The 23,346-nt window shown below is 49.7% G+C and overlaps 1 protein-coding gene across 6 annotated transcripts in view; it reads right to left on the reverse strand.

Moving 5' to 3' along the window:
• Positions 1-1,365: 1,365 nt before the first annotated feature.
• The window catches only part of SSBP3 (single stranded DNA binding protein 3), a 54,005-nt gene continuing 32,024 nt past the window's right edge, over positions 1,366-23,346 (reverse strand). The window contains exons 5-18 of one of the 6 annotated variants that reach the window (XM_058842434.1): positions 18,730-18,819; positions 10,840-10,920; positions 9,952-10,011; positions 7,951-8,017; positions 7,793-7,869; positions 4,835-4,899; positions 4,684-4,732; positions 4,441-4,476; positions 4,217-4,271; positions 3,727-3,797; positions 2,924-3,002; positions 2,696-2,724; positions 2,394-2,495; positions 1,366-1,847 (exon numbers count right to left, since the gene is read on the reverse strand). In XM_058842434.1, coding sequence (XP_058698417.1) covers positions 1,818-1,847; positions 2,394-2,495; positions 2,696-2,724; positions 2,924-3,002; positions 3,727-3,797; positions 4,217-4,271; positions 4,441-4,476; positions 4,684-4,732; positions 4,835-4,899; positions 7,793-7,869; positions 7,951-8,017; positions 9,952-10,011; positions 10,840-10,920; positions 18,730-18,819 — 891 coding nt within the window. In that variant the 3' untranslated portion in view covers positions 1,366-1,817. Of the gene's footprint in view, positions 1,848-2,393; positions 2,496-2,695; positions 2,725-2,923; positions 3,003-3,726; positions 3,798-4,216; positions 4,272-4,440; positions 4,477-4,683; positions 4,733-4,834; positions 4,900-7,792; positions 7,873-7,950; positions 8,018-9,951; positions 10,012-10,839; positions 10,921-18,729; positions 18,820-23,346 lie in introns of all 6 variants that reach the window. The other 5 variants (XM_058842433.1, XM_058842436.1, XM_058842435.1 and 2 more) reach the window with 5 other exon arrangements.

Here is a 23,346-nt window from a genome sequence, read left to right on the forward strand (position 1 = left end):
AAATTAAAAAAAAAAAAAGGAAAAAACCCCCAAAACCTGAACGAGATGTAAAGTGGAAAAGGTTAAAAATGATCCCTTGGGGAGCCCCTGGGTATGCAATGCAACCCAAAATCTGCATTACTTGGAAAATATTAACCTGACTGTAACTATGAGACTGACACCCTCAGACCCCCCCATCCCACCCACCCCTCCCTCCCCTCCCGACTTTCTACAGGTAAAGCAGAATGAAAATGCCTAGGAAAAAGAAGGCAAACATTAAAAAAAAAAAAATATTCATATTACACACTAAAAAAAAAAAAGTTGTTTCGTCATCTCATGTCTTGCAGTCAGAATAATGAAAACAAGCCAAATGTCCCCCAAAAACATTTCAATGAAGGGGTGCGGAAAAAAGACATCCCTTTAATAAAACATTATCAACAAATATCGTACACAAACTACAATGTATAATAATTTTTTTTTTTTTTCCCCTCTCGGTAATTTTCGAACCAGACTACAAGGTAAGAAAAAACACTGAAACAAGATACAATGCTTTCAATAATCCGCACAAAGGTCAAATCCAAGGGAGAGAATATTTTACAGAATATGATATACATGGAGCAGAAATGGGAGCTGGAGAAAAACCAAGACCAAACTACAGGGTAGTGTCATGTACAGAGATCCCAACCCGCCGCCTTGGCTCGTCCCTTCCTCTCCCACCAGAAGGAAGGGCCTTCGATGCTTGCCATTAATTTTTATTTTCTTATTACAGAGCGAGCCTACAGAATAGCAAGGTTACATTTTAACAACAAGAATTCCTTAAAAAATATCTCCATCCAGTTCCAAATCATAGATAAGTGAAATCCTGACAAGAGCACATCTCTAAAGAAAAGAAACCCCCCCTGCAAAATACCCCCAAAGCAAATAAAACCCCCAGAAAATCCCAAAGTTAGCTGGAGATCACAGTTTCAAAGTCCCAGGTCAGATTAACCCTTTCTTTTTTTTTTCAGTGGATTTAAAAAAAAAATTATTAAAAAAATCAATTTTTGCAGTGAACCAGCTGAAGGACTCTGGGGAAGGGAAGGACAAGAGATTTCTTCTTGTAGAGGGGGGGGAAAGACTAACACAGTGCATGCCACAGTCACAGAGAGCAAGATCACGATTCATTCGAGGATGTGATCCTAGAAGGGGTCACCTGCGTTAACAAGTTTGTAACGAGGTGGTGGAGTCTCTTCCCCAAAGCAGATCTTGTTAACTGGAGGAGGAAGCGTTGTGCTGCAAATGAACAAAAAAAAAACCCCAAAAAATACAAGGGAAAAAAAAAAAAACAAAAGAAAAAAAAAACAAAAGAAAAAAAAGAAAAACAGGCCTTCTGAACGAAAACCACCATTGTAAACTGTCCAGTTTATTTAAAAAAATGACTACAACAGAGACAACATGATTTTATATCTAGACTAGCTTCCTGGTGTCGCACGGCACAAACATACAACAGGTTCGGTTTCTGTCTTTATTTAAAAGAACAAAGCAAAGAGATCGGAGTTGGGTGCTAGAGGCTTCCGTTTGTTTCCAAAAAGAAGTGTCATGTACATATATAAACCCTTCTGCACAAAGAAGGGTCTTGTCATGTCTTGAAATATTTTAAGTTTTGTCCTTCATGTTTTATGGAATAAAAAGTTCAGCCTTTTTATTGCATGAAACTAAACCTGGGGTTTTGGCCCCCGCCACGCGTGTCCCTGCCCATACACCTAGCTTCTTCTTCTTCTTCTTCTTGCATAATTCGTTGAGATCCTCCGAACGGCAGCTGACTCTCTTGATCCTGGAGAGGAGGAGGGGGAGGGAAATCACACACTCATCGTCATGCTGGGGGAATACTGCAAGAGAGACAGAGCCACGGTGAGAAACCAGGCGGGTCAGACCCTTGGACATCCAAGAGAGGGATGCAAAAGGAGGCTGATGACAACTACACGGCAACCTAATTGGATCTAATAAACCAGGAAGAGAGGATATGCTGGAGACTCCCATTTATCAGGGCCTAATCTGTGCTGTAACTTGCTTTTCCGGGAAGAAAATCAGCAGAACAGTATGGGGCGAGATGCAATTTAAAACAAATAATTAACATGCACATGTGTATATGCTGCTAACAGAGGGAGGAAGAGGAGGGATGTGTGCAGCCACCCACGGAGTCTCAATTCAGCCAGGCCAGCGCAGCCACCTCTGCACCAGCTCCTCTCCCCATCCCACCACCGACCCCAAGCTTCCACCCACTGTCTGATTTCCCCCTGCCCACTTTTCTGTCCTGGAGCAGCTCGCACAGGGCACAACCCAAGTCCAAAAGGCACCCCCTGTGCCAACCCACCCACACCAGTGCTGGACACCTCGGGGACCGTCCCCCCATCCCCGGGCAGGCACTCACTCACATTGTCATTTTGGAAGGAATGGAGAAAGTTGCCTCCCAGCTCCCCGTCGTCTCTTGGAGTGCCCGGGGGATTGCTAATGCCACTTATGTTGTTTGGAGAATTCTGTGGGAGACGGGAGGGGAGGTGGTGAGCAGGTCCCCACATCCCCCCGAAACGCCAGGGAGCAGGACAATGCTGTGGGGCAGGACCCAGCCCTGCCCACCCCCGTCACATTCCCCGTGTCCCCATCCATCAGGGTGACAGCAGCACCCCAGTGGAAAGGGGAGAGCCCACACACCCACCCTGCAACCAGCCCCACTTACTTTTGGAAGTCCATCTATGTCTCCTGACCCTGCAGAGAGGGGAGAGAAAAGGAGAAGAGCCTTACTAGGCCTGCAGCCATGGCTCCGTGTCCCCCACAGCCCCGCTGATTTCCACCCAAAGGCTCTGCTTCGAGCACTGGTGTGATCTGGGGGCTGACCCCAGGATGGGAGCAGGCACTGGGATGCTCTGCCAGTGTCCCCAGGGAATGAAGGACCATCATGTCTCACCTAATGATCCGTTCATGTGATGGGGCTCCATGCCACCCATACCGCCCATGGGGCCGTCAGAGCCGGGGCCCATCGGGAACTGCACAAGAAAAAGGTGACAAAACCAAAAATCAGCCACAGAACAACCCCAAGCAGCTGCCACGGTGGCTCCTGAGCACTGTCCCTGCCCCTGCCATCTCTCTGGAGCAGGGCATGAGGGGAGGTATCACAGAACCACTGAATTGTTGAGGCTGAAAAAGCCCTTTGAGATCACCAAGTCCAACAGTCAGCTCAGCACCACCACTAAATCATACTCTGAAGTGCCAGATCCACACATTTCTTGGACACTTCCAGGGATGGTGACTCCACCACTGCCCTGGGCAGCACATTCCAATACTTGGCAACCCCTTCCATGAAAAGAAGTTTTCTGAATATCCAATCTAAACATTCCCTGGCACAACCTGGGGCTGCATCACCCCTCGAGGCTGCGGGGCTTATGGTCCTGTGGGCTCAGCTAGAAAATGTGGTTGGATAGCAGACCCAGAGCTGCAGCATAGCTTTCCAACCAGCATCCCACAGGATTTAAGGTTGCCCATACCCCACAAAACCCAGCACCTCGGCCGGAGCAGCAGGACTGCCGCTCTCTTAATAACCATAAAAAATTAACAAAGTCGCCCAAGAGTTAATCGCTTTTTGATGGTTTGTTTTATTTCTGTTTTGTAACAAATGGCTGAAATCAATTAAACTGCTTTACTCTCAACTGATGAAGTTAATTATGATTTGTTATGGTATCTGATATGTAAATTATTAGAAAGCAGACTTACATTCGATCGACTGCCTGCGGGCGGTACTGGATTAATCATTGTGTAGATGTTGTCACTTGAATTTGTTGAATCTGTGGAACAGTGAAGCCCAGTAAGTTGGGTGATTAATTCATTTCTTAATTAAAACAAACTCATGCCACTTGAACTCATTCTTTTGTATTTTATCACCCAAAATTCCCTCTAACTACCACCATTTTCTGGCTAATTTGTATTTAATGAAGATCCACAAAGTTTTTAATCACAGAAATTCAACTGTGAAAAATAATTCAACTCCTGGCTGGGAAGGGTGGGGAGGTAATTCCTCACCTTCCTGAGCCCCACAGCATCTGAATCCCCGACACAGGGGGATGTAGGAACATCCCCAAATAGAATCCCAAAGTCAAGAAGCCCATGCCACCCACATCCCAGAAAGCCAAAAGCCACAAAAATTGATCATTAACAATAAGGCAGGGATGGCCCTGGAGAGAGAGAAGTCTCAGGGGGCTCGTACCTGCAGGACTGGGCATGATGGGTGTCCCTGGAGGGCCACCGCCGCCGGGCGGACCCTGTGGAAAGATGTGCAAACATGAGCATTGCTCACCTTTCCCTGTTTTCAAACATCACCCCCAACCCTCAACCCCTAAACCCAGCTGAGTCACCTCCCATGGCACTGATTCCCCCCAAACCACATGAACTCCTGATGGAAGGACAGACAGATGGGGCAGGAGGACTCACCACATATGTACCAGGCGATGAAGAAGAGTATGGGATCTGTAGGGATGAGAGAGACAGGTTCAGCCATGGGCTGGATCCCGTCAGGGCACAGCTAAGACCCCCAGTGCCCCCTCAGCCTGGCCAGGATGGGAGTCCCAGCAGCCTAAGTGAGAGGCTGGGGAACCCCCTCTCATTAGCAGGGCTCAGCTGATGGGGAATGATCCCATTTGCAGGACACTTCCCAACCAGCTCCAAGATACTCACTGAGTTAGCACTGCTGGGGTTCGGCCACGGTCTACCGGCGCCCGGCCCCCTGGGGACAAAATTAAACAGGGGGAAAAAAAATAAATGTTGTGTTTTTCTGCAGACAGCCCCGAGTCAGTGGGGAAACATCCCTGTGTGGGGATTGCCTTACATATTAATTCCAGGCATGCCAGGACCTAGGGAGTTGGGTGGAGGTCTCATGCCGCTGCCGTAGTTCTGCAACGATAACCAAGGGTCAGTCTACCGTAACGGGAAGGGTCACCAGAGAGACAAGAGAAAAGGGGGAAAAAAGCCAATAAACAAACAAAAAACCAAGCGGGTCTGTGTGGAAAAATGAGCTTTAAAAAAAAAAAAAAATTAATGACGATGAACATAAGAGGCAATTGTGCTTATAAAAAAAAGCAGGCAGCTGAATATGGATGGGAGCCAGGCTGAGCCCCCAAGTTCCCCCTCCCTTCTCTCTGTGGAGGGAAAACATCCCCCTCCCAGCTCCACAAGACAATTCTGTTCACAGCCCCCAGCGCCAGCAACAGCCTTTTGGATTTTTCCCTTTGTGCAGGAGAAAACAGGGGCAGGAGGAGGAGAAAAGGCACCACTTGGAAGGTTCCGGTTGCAGCGTAAGGATGAGGAAAGGCTGCATGAGCTCCCCCCGAGATGGAGCACTCCTTGCTCCCTGGATGACTGCTGGAGTAGGGAATACCAAGCCAGGCTTGTTTTTCTGTTGCTCCCCAGCTCTCTGCTCCATCCCCCGGAGCGCATCTGCAGCCGTGGGGAGCGGGCGAGGGCAGGAAGCCCCCTGGGCCTCCTCTCCTGCCTTATTCCTCCCTGGCTTAGCCTCCAGCTGGGACTGGGAGTCTCAGATCTGCATCCCTCATCTCCTAAAACCAGCTCTAGTACAAAGCCAAGCCCAAGGCAGTGGAGGAAGAGGAATCCCCCGAATGCTGCGCTCCATTTGGTCTGTGCTTTGCTCCGTGTGCCCTCCAGGCGACGTGCAGCCAGATTTAGGTCGCGTTGCCGCTCTTCCCCTCCCACCCCCATCTCTTCTGTAATGCATCTTTTTGGACTGTGTTTCTGCCATTTAAAGAAAAAAAACTGCTACAGCAGGAAGAGGGATGGCTGGCCACCTCCCACACCACAGCCCCTTGGAGTGCTCCAAACTGGATTTTAAGTACAATACTTTAGTGCTGTCAATTTTTTACCTGGATTTATGGATGCACCAGTGCATGGTGCATTGCTGAGGGCATCACCAAAGTTTGTTTTGAAGAGGCAGAAAAGGGTTTTCCCCAAACAAATTACCAGCAAGTCCTTAACTGATCAAAATTTCAGCCATTTACACTGAATAGCAGCATCAAGCCCCTTGTTTAAATTAAAAAAAAAAAAAAAAAGAAAATAAAAAGAAAAAAAGAGGGGGGCTCAGCATTTTTAATTGGAGCTGAAAGGCTGGAAAATGAAGCCAGCTGAAAGATGCTCAGGGAGGGAGAGGAGGGAACGCAGCTGTGCCGAGCGACCTGGGCAAGGCACCACCAAAACCCAGAGAGCTACAAACCCTCTTCATATTGGCACTGGCAAACCCTGTCCTGGCTTCTGCAGAGCTACAAATGGGACTCTTAGAGGGAAAAAGGCAGCGGCAATCAGCTGAAAGGGATGATTCATCACTGCTGTGTAATAAGGAGCTGCTGTCAGGACGCAGGGATGTCCTGGCTGGATATTCTGCAGCCCTCTGGAATCGTTTGAGAAGTGTTTAGGAAGGTCCCAAAGCAAAGCTTAAAGGAAAACAAGCCCTGGGCACACAAGGTGTGAGGGACTGCTGGGTCTGGGTTGGTATTTTTGGTGGCTGCCTGCGCAGGCGCCGATTCCTGGACGGCTGCAGGGAGGCAGCGCCTGCGGGTGCCAGATTGGGAAGCCCAGCGCTTCTCCAGGGAAAGGCTGCTTCTTAAAAAAAAAACCCTCCCTAATGTACATACACAGGGAATGGTGGAGTCAAAAATAAAGCTCTGAACATTTCACAACTCCTGCCGGCTCCCAGAGCCGCCGCCATCCCACGCGGCGCTCAGCGCGCGCTCGCCGCTTCCAAGTTTCGCGGCGAGCTCTGGAAGTGGGAAGCAGCCTCCCCCGGGCAAGCCGCCGCCGCTCGCCTTGGCGCAGGCCACGCTTGCAAATGCCTTTGTTTTTTTTCCTTCTTTTTGGGTGTAATCCTCCAGGAAAGGAGGATTTTAAGCACGGCAGCAGCGCTATGGGAGGGCTGGCCTGTGAAACGATGCTCGCGCGGGTTTTTTTGTCCCCTGCCCTAGGATGGATCCGGGTGCCCGCGGGCATGGCCAAGCACCCCTGAGCAACATCCTCAGGTTGGTGCTAAAGACATGACACAACTCCCTCTTTACAAAACATTCACTTATCTCAACAGTCTCCGGGGGAAAAACAAAACAAAACTCCAGCGCACCCGCTCGTCTCCTGACAGACTCTGATCCTCGCGCTACAAACTCCACGTAGGCGACGATGCAGAGAGGATAAACCTCCAACCAAAATATGGTAATCTGGTTTTGAAGTCTCGTAGAAGGAACAAACAGGAGTGAGTCAACAACAAGCCACTCCATAAAGTGAATCAACGGAACGACAGCATATATTAACCCAGATCTGCTTAATTTCAAGAGTTTACTCCCCTTTCCTGAAATAAGAGAGCTCAAGCAGGCAGCAGGAGGGGCAGGTGGAGGGGAACCTCGCAGGGGGAAAGCCTTATTCCCTTTGCTAAAGGGATCTTTGCCATTTCTTTTTATTTATTAATTTCAAATGGAAGCCTCCTTTCCCTTTCCTGCAGTTAGGGTCGTAACTGTTTCCCAGGCAGGCAGTGTAATGCACTCAAAGGCTGCTCCGGCGCGGAGCTAAGTGCCATCCCCTCTGACAGAAGGGCAGGAGGGAGGCTGCAATACCCTTAATGAGCTCTGAAGACCTCACTCCTGTTAAAAGGAGGGATTTCCAGATGCAAGACTAATGTAAAACGCATTAACACTAATGGGGGGACAGGGTGTGGGGGGAAGGGGAACTCCCAGCCCTCTGAGCCCCAGGAGGTTGTTCCCATGGTTTGTAGGATGTGCTTTGGCACGGGGCTTACCTGCGGACCGGGACCCATGGGGCCCATCCCTCGCGGAGGATTCATCCTTTGCATGGGGCCGCCCATGTTAGGGTGCCCTGTTGGGAGGAAAGCAGGGGTGTTACACAGCAACAGCTAATTAGGAACACCAGTGCCTGGCCCTCCTCTGCTGGCTTTACCTTGCTGTCGCGTGGGATCCATCGAATTGGGCAGCAATGGCTGTGTACCGGGAACAGCGCCCGGGGGCTGTGAAAGCAAGGGAGTGAGATTAAAAAAACAAATCCTGCATCCCCCTGCATCCCACATCCCACTGCTACAGCCTCCAGGTGTTTGCCCCCCTCATCCTTCTGCAAATCCCTTCTAAACCCCAAACAAGGCGTTTCCCCCTCCCCCCAGGCCAAATGCTGTAGTATTTAGTATTTTAGGAAAGCAGGGGAAAACCCAGGCTGAGCGGGGCTGTGGTGTCAAATCCAGCAGGGAAAGGTGACCAGCAGCATGGCACCCTGGTAAGACACAGCACCAGGGCCAAACCAGGCAGCGAGTCTTTGGCTGTGGTGGGGAGATGCTCCATGTGCAGCAGAGCAAGGCTGGGACCCATCCCCGCACAGGCTGAGAGGAAGGTGGATGCTCCCCCTCCCCAAACTCACATTCCACTCGGGCAATGCTGGTATTTAAGCTTCAAAAGCTACTCCAAACAGATAAAGGGGAAGAAAAATGCAGATATTGTCTGCCTGAGGGAAGCAAACTGTAAACAGCTTTGCTATGGCGCTGCCTTTTACTTGGATGCTGACTCTGAGGATCCCAGTGCTGGAGCACAGCACAGGCAGGGCTGTACATGGCTGTGCTGAGGAAGAATCAGCCCAATTCCAAGTTTTTTGCAGGCTGGAAGCTGGCAACAGGAGGAAGATAAGCCAGGAGGGTTGCAGAGGTGGGTATTTACACTTCTGCTGCCTGACCTTCCTGCCTGCCTATTTATTCCTGTTGTCCCTCAGGGTGTGACCATAACCTCACTGAGCTTTGCCTAGGTACAAACATGTGTTTTATATGTGGTGTTTGGGGAAAAAAAAATGAAATCCTTCTAATTAACTTTACCCACTCCTGGACGCTTGATCCTGATGTGGGAACAGCCTCCTCAAACCAGTCCCCCCTGTCTCTCCTGCCTGCCCAGCTCACTGTGCTCACCTCCAGCAGAGTTTGGGATGAGCTGAGAACCACTGCAGGATGGGGTCCTGTCAAAACTGACCCATGAGGAGGTGCAGTGAATTAATACCTCATTAGATCATCCATCAGTGCCCTGGGTGGAAGGCTCTTCCAGCCATCCAGGTATGGGGGTCCTCCATCAGCCTCTTCTGGGCTTTTCTCAGCTACATCTCAGCTCCCTCAGCATCAGTTAGCAAGATGCAAAGATTCAAGTCTCAAATCCAGCAAGCACAAACCCAGAGCAAGCTGGTACATCCAACTTCCTGACTATCCTGCTCTTTCTGCTAATTAGACCTAGAGAAAAATAACGCTGATAGCCAAAAAAACAAGCTCCCAAGATAATTTTTGAACCTTTGCTGCTCCAAGGTATTACAGGTTTCCTTTAATTTCCCTTTAGTGATAAATAACCTCTGGCTTGGTCATTACCCTAAGGATCTGCACGGCATCATTGGCAAGGAGATGAATTCCCTAACCAAAGGCCACGCATGCGTCCAGGCAGGGCGTGGGGTGGAAGTCTCTGTCTGCAAGGCCAGAAACAAACTGCCCTTGTATAAGCTGGGATAAGAGGATAAACCCAACCCAAAAAATTCAGCAGTGACCTGCCTTGCTTGACCCCACTGCTGATCTAAACGCTCCGTCAACCCAGCAGCAGGATTATCTCCATCACTTTAATTTTCTGCGATTGCAGGGAAAATCCAGCCGGACAGTGAGCACACAGCATGGCACAGCCCTGCTGGGAACACCACAGCTGGAAAGCAGCACATTCCCCACTGCTCTTTCCACCCTGGATGGGCCCAAACCTCAAAATAAAATTAAACTCTCATCGTTAGATGACACCTGATGCTCCAGCACTAGGAAAAAGGAGGGTGACCAAGGAGGTGATGCTTGCCACCCAAACCTAAGGAGCATCTGCAGGACACCTGGGCCTCATCCCCCTTCCCAAATAACAGCTGTGCCTAGGAAATCCAGGATCCCAGTACCTGGTTGCCCATCCTGATGGGGGGCCGGGGACCTCCAGCGTAGCGCGGCGACATGAACGGCTGTGGGGACACAAAAGGGGGTCAGGGCTGAGCTGTGGGGAGGCAGCACGCTCCCCACGCACGCTGCTTAGCTTTTGGTATTTTTTGGTATATAAATAATACTGCTTTTGGTATTTTTTGGTTTTTTTTGGTTTTTTTTTCTGGAGACATCCTTTTTAAAAAAGTTACGTTTCAAAAGGGGGGGAAAAAAAAAAGAGAGAAAGGTGTCTGGAGTCCGTTTTTTTTAGACATTTTCTCTGTAGGTTTATTGTTTGAAAGCGTGTTTGGCATCGGCAATACTAGGTGAGGCTGTTAAAATTAGTGCATGGGAAACCCTGAGTGTTAGATAATGCTCAAGTTTAAATATATAGAGATATATTAAAAAAAAAAGTGGCAAATAAGCACATACAGACACGCACACAGAAAAAAACCCAGTGCTAAGTACTGAAAAAAAAAAAAAAAGAAGAAAGGTTTAACATTACTTCTTTTTACAACTGCTGCTACTAACAGAAGCTTAAAAACCCACATCAAGTTAAATTTCTCAGGCTGCCTTGGGAAGGTAAAACAGTCTGATACCCACGATTGACTTCTCAGTCCATTGACAACTGCATATCCAAAAAACACAAAAAAAAAAAAAAAAAAGAAAAAAAAAGAGAAAGAAAAAAAAAAAGAAGAAAAAAAAAAAAGGGGGGGGAAAAAACCAACATTTTGCTTCAGAGCTGGGGTGCCCAGGGGAATGCTCCCCGGGGAGCGGGTACCCGCTGCCCAGCATGCTTACAGAGGGGGAAAAAAGAAGTAAATCGAGCGCACGTCCCAGTTCACAGCCCTACCCATCACTAGTGTCTTTACCTGACTGTGGGGTCCCATCATGCTGTTAGGATTGTGGGGTGGAGGCTGTGCGTGTGGCGAGGGCTGTGACCCAGGCGGTCCCTGTGAGGTCAGACAGTAGAAGGAGGTTATAGATTAGCACATGAAAGCGCAGAAAGAGCTAAAAAAAGGATTCACGGGTGGACCTGTTTAGTTGGGGAGTCAGTTCTCCCAGTTTTAAATCAAATTTTTTTTTCTTTTTTTTTAAATCGAGTTTCTATTCATTTGCAGCTGAACAGTGACTAATGATATAGGCAAAAAAAGTATATATTCAAAATCAGAACATCTGTCAAAATACAGTGGCCACATTGAGAGTAAACGGTCCAGTGGTTCAACCAAGTCTGCAATGATAAACACACAGGGAAACACTTCGCAGGGGCGTGCAACGAGGAAAAAAAAATATGCAGGAGAGGACCAGAAAGGTTGGGGGGAAATAGAAAAACCACCCCCAAACCAAAAAAAAGGAAAAAAAAAAAAAATCTAAAATAAAAAAATCTAAAAAAATAAATTTTTTTTTTTTTTTTTCCTCTCTCGTCCCAAAGGTTAGAAACACCTCCGGGTTTGTGTTTTGACCGTGGTTCACTGGAGGCGCTGGAGCAAGCGTGGAGGACGAGGAGCACGTCCCAGCTCACGCTTGGGCAGCGTTTGGCAGGCACAGCCGGGGCTGCACCACCACACTGAAGGGATGCAACATCCTTCCTTGAGGTGGATTCCCTAAGGATGCGAGTAAAATGGCCTGCAAGCAAAGAAAGGATGTCTAGGGGGAAAAAAGGAGAGATTAGTTGGTGCAGGTTTAAGGCTGCAATGCAGCAGTTGCTGACATTTTGGGCTTGAACGCCCACTTAAAATTTTATTTTTTTTTAAATTAAATTTCACTTAAAAGCATGAAATGAAAACTTGCTTGGAAAAACCGCGAGCTCGGTGCAAGAAATATACCGGTGCGTGTTAACGTGAGGAAAAGGGGGGGGAAAAAAAAAGAAAAAAGAAAAAAAAAAAGTATTTTTGGAGTCAAAGGAAGTGTAATTGGTAGAGAAAGCACAGGAGCTCTGTCAGTAGGTGATGGGAAGAGATGGCAGGCTCCAGGACCGGCGCCGGAGCAGATGTTCTCTACCTGCCTCGTTACTAATTTCAACAAGTGTTCGCCTTCTAGCTGCTGCCAGCAATGGCATGGTTTGTTACCATGAGCAATTTTCTTAATTAACAGACATTAATTAGCCATTTAGCAATTTTGCAAGCGTTTGTTTAGCAGCTTTCCTAAACATGAATACCACTGTGATAATGGTACTGATTAGAGGGTCCCCTAATTAACAGTACAGGGAAGGAAAATTGAAATCACATAAATTAAAAAGGGAGGGGAAGTTAATGAAGGCAGGACATATTTGCACCTGCAAATCTTTTGTACGGCGGAAACTTGAGTGCAATGTAAATAAAGTAAGAGGGTGGGTTTTTTCTTCTTCTTTTTTTTTTTTTTTTTTTTTAAAAAAAAAAATAATTTTTTTTTTATTTGAATGGTTCAGCGGCGAGATGGAGCCAAGCAGATTTAAACCAAGAGCCTCCTGCCAGCCTCTCTGCTCCAGCCACTGAAATCCCATCACTTATTCTCCAGGAGCCAAAAGGGACCAGCCCCTGCCCTTAATTCCTGGCCAACCTCATCTGGACAAGGTCACAGCACCTCAGGACAAGCCTCCCCCCTGCCTTCTCCATCCATGTCCCACCAGAGAGGAGAAGACAAACCTCTGAGGTCCAACTGCAGCATCAACCTCCTTTAGCAGAAGTCCTCTCCAGGCATGGAAGTTGACTTACTTTTGCTTCTGAGTTGCTAACTCTGTCTGTGAATGCGAAGTGCAGCAGGGGCAGCAGACACCTCCCACTATCCCCCAGTAAGGTCTGGCCACCCCCAAAGCCCTTCCTACACATCTCAGCTGGATGATTTGGGGTAGGGAAGATCAGAAGAGGTGAATGAGTGATGAAACCAAGTGGAAGGGCCAGCAAAGGCCAAACCTCAAGCCCCATCAATGCACGAGCCAGCGTTCCCCACAATGCCTGCCTTGTGCTGCAGGAGGGGGTCACTGCTGTCCAGGTGCTGATGTCCTTCTCCTCATATCCCACAGCAGATGAGGGTGTGGGGACAACAGGTATCAAACACACAGGGGACACGGCCACCTAAAGCACCCTGGCTAGGCCTGAAGGTGATGCTCGGGGTCTGCACTTTGAGCTGGAGTAATAATCAATCAAACACTGCTTGATTATTGGAGAAAAAGCATCTATGAGACACGGCAGCATTTCCACCAGAGAAAAATCCCCTGCTGGACCCAGAGAGCATCTGTTGTTTGTGCTCTGAGTGCATCCTCTGGAGCGTGCTCCTGTCCCGACACCAAGGCTGCTCCCGGGACGCTCCAGGCTCAGCGCTGCACCATCCTTGCTCTATCCCATGTGGTACCATTCCTAGAGGACACTTCTGGATAAGGAGATGCCCAGCTCATGCAAACGTTTTGGCAGGCAGGGAGGAGCCAAAAGCAGCTTTTAAATTTTCCCTTCTTTTCTTCTTTTTTCTGTGTGCAGCAGCATCCAAAATGTTCGCTTGGAGCTGCGACCGCCGCGGCCCCCTCAGCACTGCTGCCCTGCTCTGTCAGATATGCAGCCCCTCTGGATAGTGTTATCTCCATAAATATTTGCAGATGTTTCAGGGCTGGGAGCCGTGTTGGGCTGGGAACGCCTGTTGGAGTGGTTGCCTTTCCGCACGGGATTGCCTCGCTGCAGAGGGAGCAGCAGATGATCCCGACGGATCATGGCAGTTGAGACAAGTGTTTTGCAGAGATGACATGTGGGCTCCAACCAACAGAACATCCCTTTTTTCTTACAAAAATGTGTGTTTAGCAGTTATTAACTACTCCTGTTAAAGGAGGAGGCTGAACACATGCTGTCCTGCTTCCTCCACATCCCTCCATCCAGCCCTGGAGTCGCATCCCTGTGGCACAGCTCCTTCTGACACGTCATGCTGGGTGAGCAAGACCTGCTCTGCAGTTGCTTCACTCTCCTCTCCAGACCAGCACCCTCCCCAACCAGAGAAACCCCATAATCCCTCAAGTTTTCATTTTTTGCCCCCAAACTGGACACTCTTTGTGTAGGGTTACTCTTCATCTTCCTGTAGCTGCCTCAAAGAACAACCCCAACAGCTAAAATGCTGTTAGAGGAAACTGTTTCCAACAGCTGTCGGTGCCCCAATCTCTACTCTGCTTAGTTTTTTTTCTCCCCTCTACACTCCAGGGGCTTTAAAAGCCCAACCTGGCCTGCTGGACAGCCGAAGTTTGCTGCCACAGCTGCTTCCTACAGGGAGTTTCCAGGAGATCAGGTTATTTCCACTCTGTCTTTCATGAGCTCGACTCCTCAAACTTCTTGTAAAATATTAAAGATGGAAAATGGCACGAGCGATCATAGCTCTGCGTGTGTCAATTTATGTTTCCAGCGTAATTCACCACAAATGGATCATGTTTTATGGGCTACATACTTTCAGCTAATGGGGGAGTTTTGCTATTTAAAAACATTTTCAAGCACCTCTGGGGGTGGCAGAACAAGGCAGGATGGTACGAGAAGGCAAAGCATCACTGCCACGAGACACCGATGGTTTCGAGTTAGCAATAGGGAGGCATCTTGTGTTTAAAATACCTGCCCCTGCCTGCCAGTTTTGACGTTAGAAAATACTGAAATAAATTAGATGGATATTAATTAAAGCCATGCCTGGGTTTATTGGAGAGGAGATTTATTTCTACTGAAGGAGAGAGATATTTTGCAAGTTGTCAAGAAAAAGAAGAGGTTATCTCTGAAGGAGCTTTTAGGAGAGATGCTCCCGTTGCCTTCAACAAGAAAGATCCCGGTTGACTTCCAGCATGGGGTGCTGGGTGAGGACCTAGCCCAGACAGGGCAGGGCGAGGCCAGGAGAGGTTAGACAAGGCAAGGCAAGGCAAAGCAAGGCAAAGCAAGGCAAGGCAAAGCAAGGCGAGGTTAGGCAAGGCAAGGCAAGGCAGCAAGGCGAGGCGAGGGGAGGCGGGCCAAGTTCCCCCGCAGACAGCGAAAGGCAGTCGTGGGCAGGAGCTCTGCCTCGCCTGCAGCTGGGGCTCCCAACTGCAGAAGCCTGGTTTTAAGGAATATGTTTAACACAAGCTCTTCAGGAAACAAACCCGTGTCAGCCAGAGCCAAGAACAGTCACCTCCATCTGGCTGGAGCACCCGAGAGAAAGTTGACTGCAAATCCCACCATATGCTCCAGACGCTCGGTACAAAAGCCTCGGGCATCCTACTAAACTTCCAGAAAAAAACTTTCTCTGATGCTTGCTTCTCCCTTCCTCCAGCTTGTAGGCTACCTTCCTTCAAACCCTGCCTGGTGCAGGCTGGTACTAAGTTCTACCCCAGGATTTTGGGAAGAGCAGCTTGGTTTTATGGTTCTCGTGCTGCCTCACTGGAACTGTCTGACCAGAGCTGGTGGCACTCGCTGAGCAGTGGGAAATCCCTCTGAGACATCAGGACAGCAGGGGGAAAATGGTGGCATCCAAGGAGGGAGCAGGACAACATGGACCCCTTCCCATTGTCCCTGGCTTCACCATCCTCACCCCACGGGAGACCTCACCCAAAGAGGGAGGTCCCCAGGCCTCGGGGAGGGGAGGTGGGGAGGGCAGGGGATGTGGTGGGGGGGTGCCCCCCGGGCTCTGGAGCCCCCGGTCCTCCCCAGCTCCCGAGGTCTGTCTGCATTAGGGGGCAGTGTGGGAACACGGAGCAGCCGGCGCTTTGTTTTGGTGCATCTCGGCGCCGAGCCGCTGATGCATAGCTAACGCAGCGCCGACATTGATTTATGGTCAACTTTCCATTTCATCAGCGCGGGGTACGGGGCGGCAAGGGGACTCTGTGCTGGGGAGAGCAGGCATGGCTGGGGGGGCTGCTGACACTCCCCCCCCGCCTTTATTTAGTGGTATAGATGTGTGGTATTAATTGCTTTCAATTTTTTGTTTTCCTTCCTATATTTCCCTGGCACCCCCTCCCCCGTCCCTCTTGCAAGGGATCTGCACCCCGGCATCAATCCAGCTTTCAAAACAAAAGCAGGAACGCCTCTGATGACCTTTAGGAGGATGAGCAGAGGGTTTGTTTGTTCATCTCAACGGGACAAAGAGAGAGATTTAAATAAAAGCATCTACCCATGCTGGCCGTCAACCCAGCCAACCTTTTGTCCGGAGCGCAGCCGATGCTGTGCCGCTGGCTGGCACCATGAAATGCCCCAGCAACCCAAGAGCACCATTGGCCTTCTCCTTTCCCATCATTTTGGGAGATCCTGCAGGCTGCACTTCCCTTAGCCCCTGGCCTGAAGGTTGCTGCTGAGCCCTGGCACTGGGAAGGGAATCTCACTACAAGGCAGTGGCTGTGGATGGGCGCTGCAGCCTGGAGTCCTCCTTGCTTCTCCCCTTCCTGGAGCATTCCTTCTTCTCCAAGCTCATTTACATGTGTTTGGGCTACAAAGTCTCAGGAATTATCTATATAATTTTTTACCCTTGCCAGCCTGTGGTGGACATCCTCATGTGCAGGGCTGGGGGGGTTCACGCACCCCCAGGGTGGCTGTGCAGAGTTTCTGCTACCTGAACTTTGCTGGTGACTCATTCCTCAGCTCCCTGTGTGACTCCCCACCATGCCTGGACACGATCAGGCTCTCTAAATCCTCTCAAAAACTATCTGCCCATGCCTGCTACCCCTGGGGATATCCCTTGCAGGTCCCTGGTGCAGAAGAGCGAGATGCTGAAAACCCCTGAGCCCTCTCCTGCACTCTCCTGGCATGAGGATGGCACTGGCTGAGGTGGTACCACCTCACTCACTTCCCAGGGCTGGCATACCAAGGGTTGGGGAGAAGTCCTTTCTATCTTCTGTGACCTTTTTGTTTTTGCCCTCTGGATTTAGGCACTTTAATCTCCTACAGATAAGAAATTACCCCTGAGCTGTGACTGGCTCGACACTGAGCCTCCAGCCCACCTCTGCAAGAGCTGCTCTCCAGCATGTCCTGAAGCTGGAATGAGCTCCAGCACCCGCAATAAATCAGACAGGCTTTCATGGAGGCAATGTTCAGACTGTGTTAAAAGGTGGGATTTTTCTTCTGCTTTCCATCCCGAGGGCTGGGAGGAGAAACCAGATGTTGGAGGGCTTTCAGGAAAGGCAGGCTCTTGAGATGTCACATGTGAGCCATATGCACCGGCACCCATCCTCTCTTCCCTCTGGCAGTGCTGGGGATGGGCAGCATAACCTGTACTGGTGTTATGACATTGTCTGGGGCTTCAGGATCCACTCCTGCTTCTGAGCCACCCCCTTCCCCAGCAGCTCCTGGGCCAGCTGCACAGGAGGCAGGGAGCTAGGATGGGCTGTTTTCTCCTGAATCAGACCCTTGGTGCCAAAGTGCTACAGGAGGGCAGAAAGGAAAGAGGGGGGACAGCTTGGAGGCTGTCAACGGGAAGAGTCGAGACAGCAGCATGAACAGTAAGTCTGGAGAGATGTGACTCCTCTTCCTCACCTTTCCCACTCTGGGAAAGCCAACCCATACTCTCGATGCCTTGCCCTAAATTCATGCCAGTTTTGCAGCCCTCGCAGCTCGGCGTGAAGCAGAAGCCCCGAAGGACAGTCAGCTTCACCGTGGGGCGAGATCAGGACGTTTTGGAGACACATTTGTTGGAAGCAGCAGCTTGGCACTGGGATTGCTGGCAGCAGCTATGACCTGCGAGATTGCATCTCCGCCGTTGGCTTCACCCCCTGCCGCCGAGCGCTGCCACGAGATTTGCCTGTTTTAGGGTTCCCAATCAATATTGGATATTCTTACTTTGTCAGAAGCATGTTCAGGAAATGGGATCTCTCTTTCTCTCTCAAAAAAGACAGGACCCTTCTTCCCCCTTCCCACACAAACGCGATCGCCGATATCGGGCTCAGATATCGCCACAATAAATCACAAGCTCCTTATCGAGCTCGCCTGTCTACTGCCTGAGAAGTTCTCCCATATACAAATCACAAGCCCAGATTAAAAAAAAGCCCAGCTTGCCAAAACAAATATTCCTTTCAACTCTTATCCCATTTTTCACATGAGCAAGTGTTTCGTCCTCAAGCAGGAGGATTTTAAAGCACCGAAAGCTTATGTTGCTGCAAACCAGTGCAGCTCACTCCAGGCAAAGAGATTCCTGAGAAAACCCCCAAGGTTCAGGGTTTGAAAACTCCTTTTCTTTGTGCCTGTTGATATCCTTTCTGCCAGCGTCACTCCAAACACTCCAACAGCTCCTCTGTCAGAGCTTGTTGTGGGATAAGGAAGGAGCGAGGGGACTTTGGGGACTTTGCTGGGCATTTGCTTACAAGGTGCCTCCACGGCATTCAGGGATTTGGCTGGAGCCCACTCCTGCCTGCAGCCGCAGCCAGGGTTTGTTAATGCATTCAGTGATTGCATTTGGAAAAAATCAAGTGGTTAACCAGAGGAGGGGGAAAAAGTTTCAGGAATCAAAACCCAGAATGTTTTCAATTACACACGTCTGTTAGGACTGGATAACAAATACAATCCCAACCCAAACATAAACCAAGCAGCTTTGGAAAAAAAACATCGGTTGTAAATACACAGTAACCTCTTCGAGCAAGGAATTTGCTTTAAGGCCACAAAAGATAGAAAGCAAACAGGGAAGGACAGCAGAACACAAGTTATTCCTAGACAGGTCAGCTGTGCAGGCATGCTGCTTCCTTAGCATCCTCTTGGGGGGGGAAAAAAAACCACAACCAAACAAACCAACACAGGCACGACAGCGCTGACACCCAGAGCGAAAGCAAACACGTGCGCGGTGTGGAGGGAGCAGCGGGAGGAGCGGGAGCCTACCTGGAAGAACCCGGGCGGGATGGGGCCCCCGGGCATCCCGTCATTCGGGGGAATGTTTCCAAGCACAGGACTTGGGGCAGCAGCTGCGCTCTGCGGGGAACAAAACCAGGGCAAACATGGTCAGAGTTATGATAGAAGAAGATAGAAGAGATATGTTAAAAATGCCACCTCTCCTGCCACATCACGCTGAGTCAATGTGCCTTGTATCTCCGGAGCCCTGAGCATCTTCCCCCGTGGAGGAACCGGCGGAGGATGCTCACAGCTGGAGGGGCACCGGCCTCTGTGACTCACCCACAGAAGAGATGGCCACACAGAACCTGGAGATGATTCTGGGGTTTGTTTATTCATCTACTCAGGCACTGAGTCTTGTTACTCCGTCAAGGAGCCTCATCCAGTGTGTAATTTTTAGGCAGAAGCTGTTTGAAAGGTTTTAAAATGTCTCTCTCCACCTCCCCACCATGCTCGCTGGTTTAGCCCTCTCCTTCAAAAATTATGCTTCCCTGACTTCAACAGCATGCCAAGGCTTTATTATTAATTTCCAAATTCATTGCATTCAACCTGCAAAGTCACATTTCCCCTCATGCCTCCCCAGAATGAGCCACCAGCATGGCTCCAGCCCTGAAAAAAGAGGGACAGGGACAGACATGGGGTACCTGGACACCCCACTTGCTCCTCTCAGCATTCCTATTTGTACTTATTCACTTTCTCTGGGAAAGCACCAGCATGATGGGAAAGCTCCTACTCTGAAGGAAAATATAAGAAAAAGATCTTTAAAAGCCACTGCTGGTGACACATCCCTGTGAGATTAGGAGCAGTACTGTGTCATCCAAGTGCACTCCAGTTTGCCCAACACCGAGTGACCCCCATTCCAGTTACAGGGCAGCTATAAAGGCACCTCAGTGGTGTTAATTGGATTTGGATCGCTGAACTACTCCCTCCACCAATTTTTATGATGGACGTACCCACCTAAAACCATAATGGAAAAAATTTCCACTGAGGAAATCCCATGAACAGATGGGGTACATGTGAGCCTGCTCATGCTTGGTTTTACCCAACAAACCCCATGTCCCAACAGCAGCCGAGCCAGCCCCGGCTCCCGACCGCATCCGATGCAGCAACAACCACAAGATGTGAGCAGAGGGGGAAGCCAGGCTGTCAGGGCAGCCTGGAAAATTAAGGATTATTACTAAGGATTGCCAAGATAGGATCCCCATGTTTGGTCGGCAATCTTGCTATTCCTGTCCAGAAAGCCTTGCAGAGGCAGGGGAGCACCAGACTAATCATTGCCTTGTGCCTTCCCAGGGCATCCCCTGTGCCCCTCACCAGCTCTCCAGCAGGAGCTGGCGTGCAGAATGTGGGATGAAGGCCAGCACCATGCCGGATGAGTGGATGGTTTTCCCACCCCAGCATCTCAGAGCTGCAAGTGTCACAAACAGGAGGCTGATTCCCCAGTAAGAGCCTCCCTTCCTGAAAATAACCAATCTCCCCTGAGGCTACAGGGTCCTGCACCTCCAGGCACAGCCCACGCCACGCTCCTCCCTGTGCCCCTGAACAAGGCATCCTGAACAGCCTTCCCCCCATCAGCAGCAAAGGCCAGATCTGAGTGTTTTTACAGTTAATAAAAAATAAAAAAAACACGTCCTGGCAGGAAAAATAAGCCTGCCCATTCCAGGCTCTTTTTATACATCAGACGGCAGCAAAAATAGATGGGAGAGGGAGTGAACCCACTTCTCCCCCTCCCTCCATCCCCCCAAGTGGGTCAGCTATAAAAGTAAAACCAAATCTTAATCCAAGGCCATGAACATATTGCAGTTTCTCTGCAAAGCAGATGACGGTTCTTAATGCAAAAATATATAAGACTGAGCCCCAAACTGCAGCGAGCCCATTTGGAATTTCCTTTATTAAACCCTCTATCACGCAAAACGCTTCTCTCCCAAGGCGGCAAGTGCTGCAATAAAGCTGCCAAGGTGATATTTTATGGTTTCAAGAGATTTCCAGCACACTATAATCCTTTGCTTGGGGAATCTCCCAAAGCGAAATGGATCCCGAAGTGGTGGGGAGTGAGGAGGAACATGGATTTGGGGATCTGGGGGGAAAGGATGCTGTTCTTCTCCTCCCCTCGGCAACAGGGAGCAGAGAGAGAAGAGCAGAGGAGCCAAAGAAAATCTCGAAGCAAATGCCCGTTTTTCCACAAAACCACAGAGTATTTTTCCGTGTTAAACACCCTGAAACCTCACCTATGCCTTCGCAGCGTAAACGGGGATTTAAAGTTCCTCGCACATGTGGCGCTTGGCAGAACTTGGTAATTAAAAACCCGCAAGTGCCCTGAGCATATTGTAGGATGGGAGCCAAATTGGTCAGCCCTTGATGAATGATTTACAAGGCTGCGAAGTGACATTTTATTTCTTTTTTTATTCCCCTCCCCATCACCGCTGCTAAGGTAAACACAGAGGCACCTTTAGCCCTGGCGAAGCCATGAGAGCGCAGCCGTGGCTGGAGCGGCTCTGTAAAACACTTGGGTGTGCCAGAAATGGAAGAAAAAAGGCCAAAAAAGACAGCAGACCAGACCTTAAGGGTGAGCACCCAAACCATAAGGATCAGCACCCAAACCCAAGGGCTTTCCAGCACCCATTTCCAGGATTTTTTGGCCACACAGCTCCTCCCATATGGTTTATTTTTCAACAGTTTGTCCCAGAAACTTTTATTAGGGACTTTTGGTTGCAGTTTGCTCTCCAAAGCTCTCTCCTTAGGTGAATATCTAAAACCCATCAGATCTCCCTGGTGAAGGTACAGACAATGTGCAGTTGCCATGGAAGCTGGCAGAAAATGGGCATGGAACTGCTGTGCCACCACATCCAAGCTGGAGCTGAACCAGAAGCATATCAGCCACCTGAAGGTCCCCACTGGCACGTGACACCCCGAATTTCCTTCCAGTGAAACACATGGAAACCACTGCCAGAAATGAGCCAGGACAGCTCTGGCAATGCTGGCATGTCAGCTCATTTGCCTTTTATAAGATGGCAATTTTTCCCCACGCTGGAAATCAATATATATGTGTTCCTGGCGAGCACATGTATAGCTATATACACAAACACACATATGTATTTTTAATTCCCTGCCACATACGTTGGTATTTTTCCCCTTTTTTTGGTGGAAACCAGTGGAATGATGACAATCTGGATCACTGTGTTTGGCTTCCAAACCGAAGCTCTCAGTTAACACACCGGCCTGGTACGCCAGCAGATGCCGTCTAAGCCTTTAAATCGCACACTAATTGCACTAATTGAGCTAACAGTCTCTGTTTCGTCTCCCTACCCTGAGTCAACCAGCATCTTCTGGTACTGCTGTAGAGATCCAAGCTGTTGACTGTAGTGTTATTTTGTCAGCCATTAAACGATTCATCAGAGTCATTAATTGATTTATTACCGCTGCCTGCGAGTAGAGCTTTGCAAATAAAGAAGGATGGAGGTCAGGAGGCAATGGAAATCGGACAAAACAGCACAGCCAGGAGCTGGGCACTTGAATTATCGATAGGAGCCCACTTGCACAGGACTGCTGGCATCAGGTTATGGAGGGAAAAAAAGAAAAGATGTGCTGTCTGGCTGTGCTACAAAGCTGGTTAGGGTCTTCAGCTACAGTCTATTCAGGATGTAAAAGGGCTGTTAAAACCATCTTGTTTTCTTAACCTAATCCTTCAGGAGAAACCAGGTTATTCTGCTGTATTAACTGTGCTGAAGAGCAGCGGGGAAGAAGCACTGGTGTGGCTGCCCCACACAGCTCTCGGCCTCCAGCACATCCCCACCAGCACTTTTGGTGCCACCCAAATTTGCTTTCCCAGGCCGGCTGAGCCGGGAACACAACTCACCTCCGCTGTCCCACAGCCCTGGGAGGAGCTGCGGTCCGGTGCTTTTATTTATTTACTTTCTTTACTGCAGGGTTTAGGTCTTTGCTGGGCGTGAGGGTTTGCTGCAAGCAGGGTGCGGCGACGCCGTTTCCTGCCCCCCGCCCTGCCGCACGCTCGGCCCCACAGCAGCCCTGAGGCACCGCCGGGGTTTTGGGGGCTGAATTTAGAAACCAGAGCAGGTGGGTTGAAATCACTGTCACTGCCAGAACGTCGCTGCTCCCAGCTCCCAGGTACCCGCCTAATAAAAGGCAGCACCCTGCAAGAGAGGGCTTGGGAAGCCAAGGAGCTTTCTGGATGTGTTGTCCACACATGGGGCTGCTGCAAGGGATTCTTCCTCCTCATCCCCAGTTGTGGACCTGAAGGTGGGCTTAGGCACTGCACCCCATCCTGCAAGGCTCTCAGTGTCATGGTGAGACCATGGTGGCAGGCAGGGCACCACCCACCCAAACCTGTCATGCTTCACCAACACACGCAGTGCTTCCTGTTAACCATCTATGAAAAACAGGTTCCAACTGGTGCTGGTAACTCTGCCATTAGATGCAAGCTGGTGTCCCCATAGCACACTCCAGGCGAGCAGCTTGCCCCAGCATCCCATGCTGGCTTTCACCAAACACTTATTTTTAATAAACATAACATGCCAAGAGTGGTGCAAGGCGCTGGCAGGCAGCAGGGAGGATGCTCCATTCGTGGGAAGCACCACCAGCGCTGGCTGC

This window comes from Poecile atricapillus, chromosome 7, assembly GCF_030490865.1.
Source record: "Poecile atricapillus isolate bPoeAtr1 chromosome 7, bPoeAtr1.hap1, whole genome shotgun sequence".
Lineage (NCBI taxonomy): Eukaryota > Metazoa > Chordata > Aves > Passeriformes > Paridae > Poecile > Poecile atricapillus.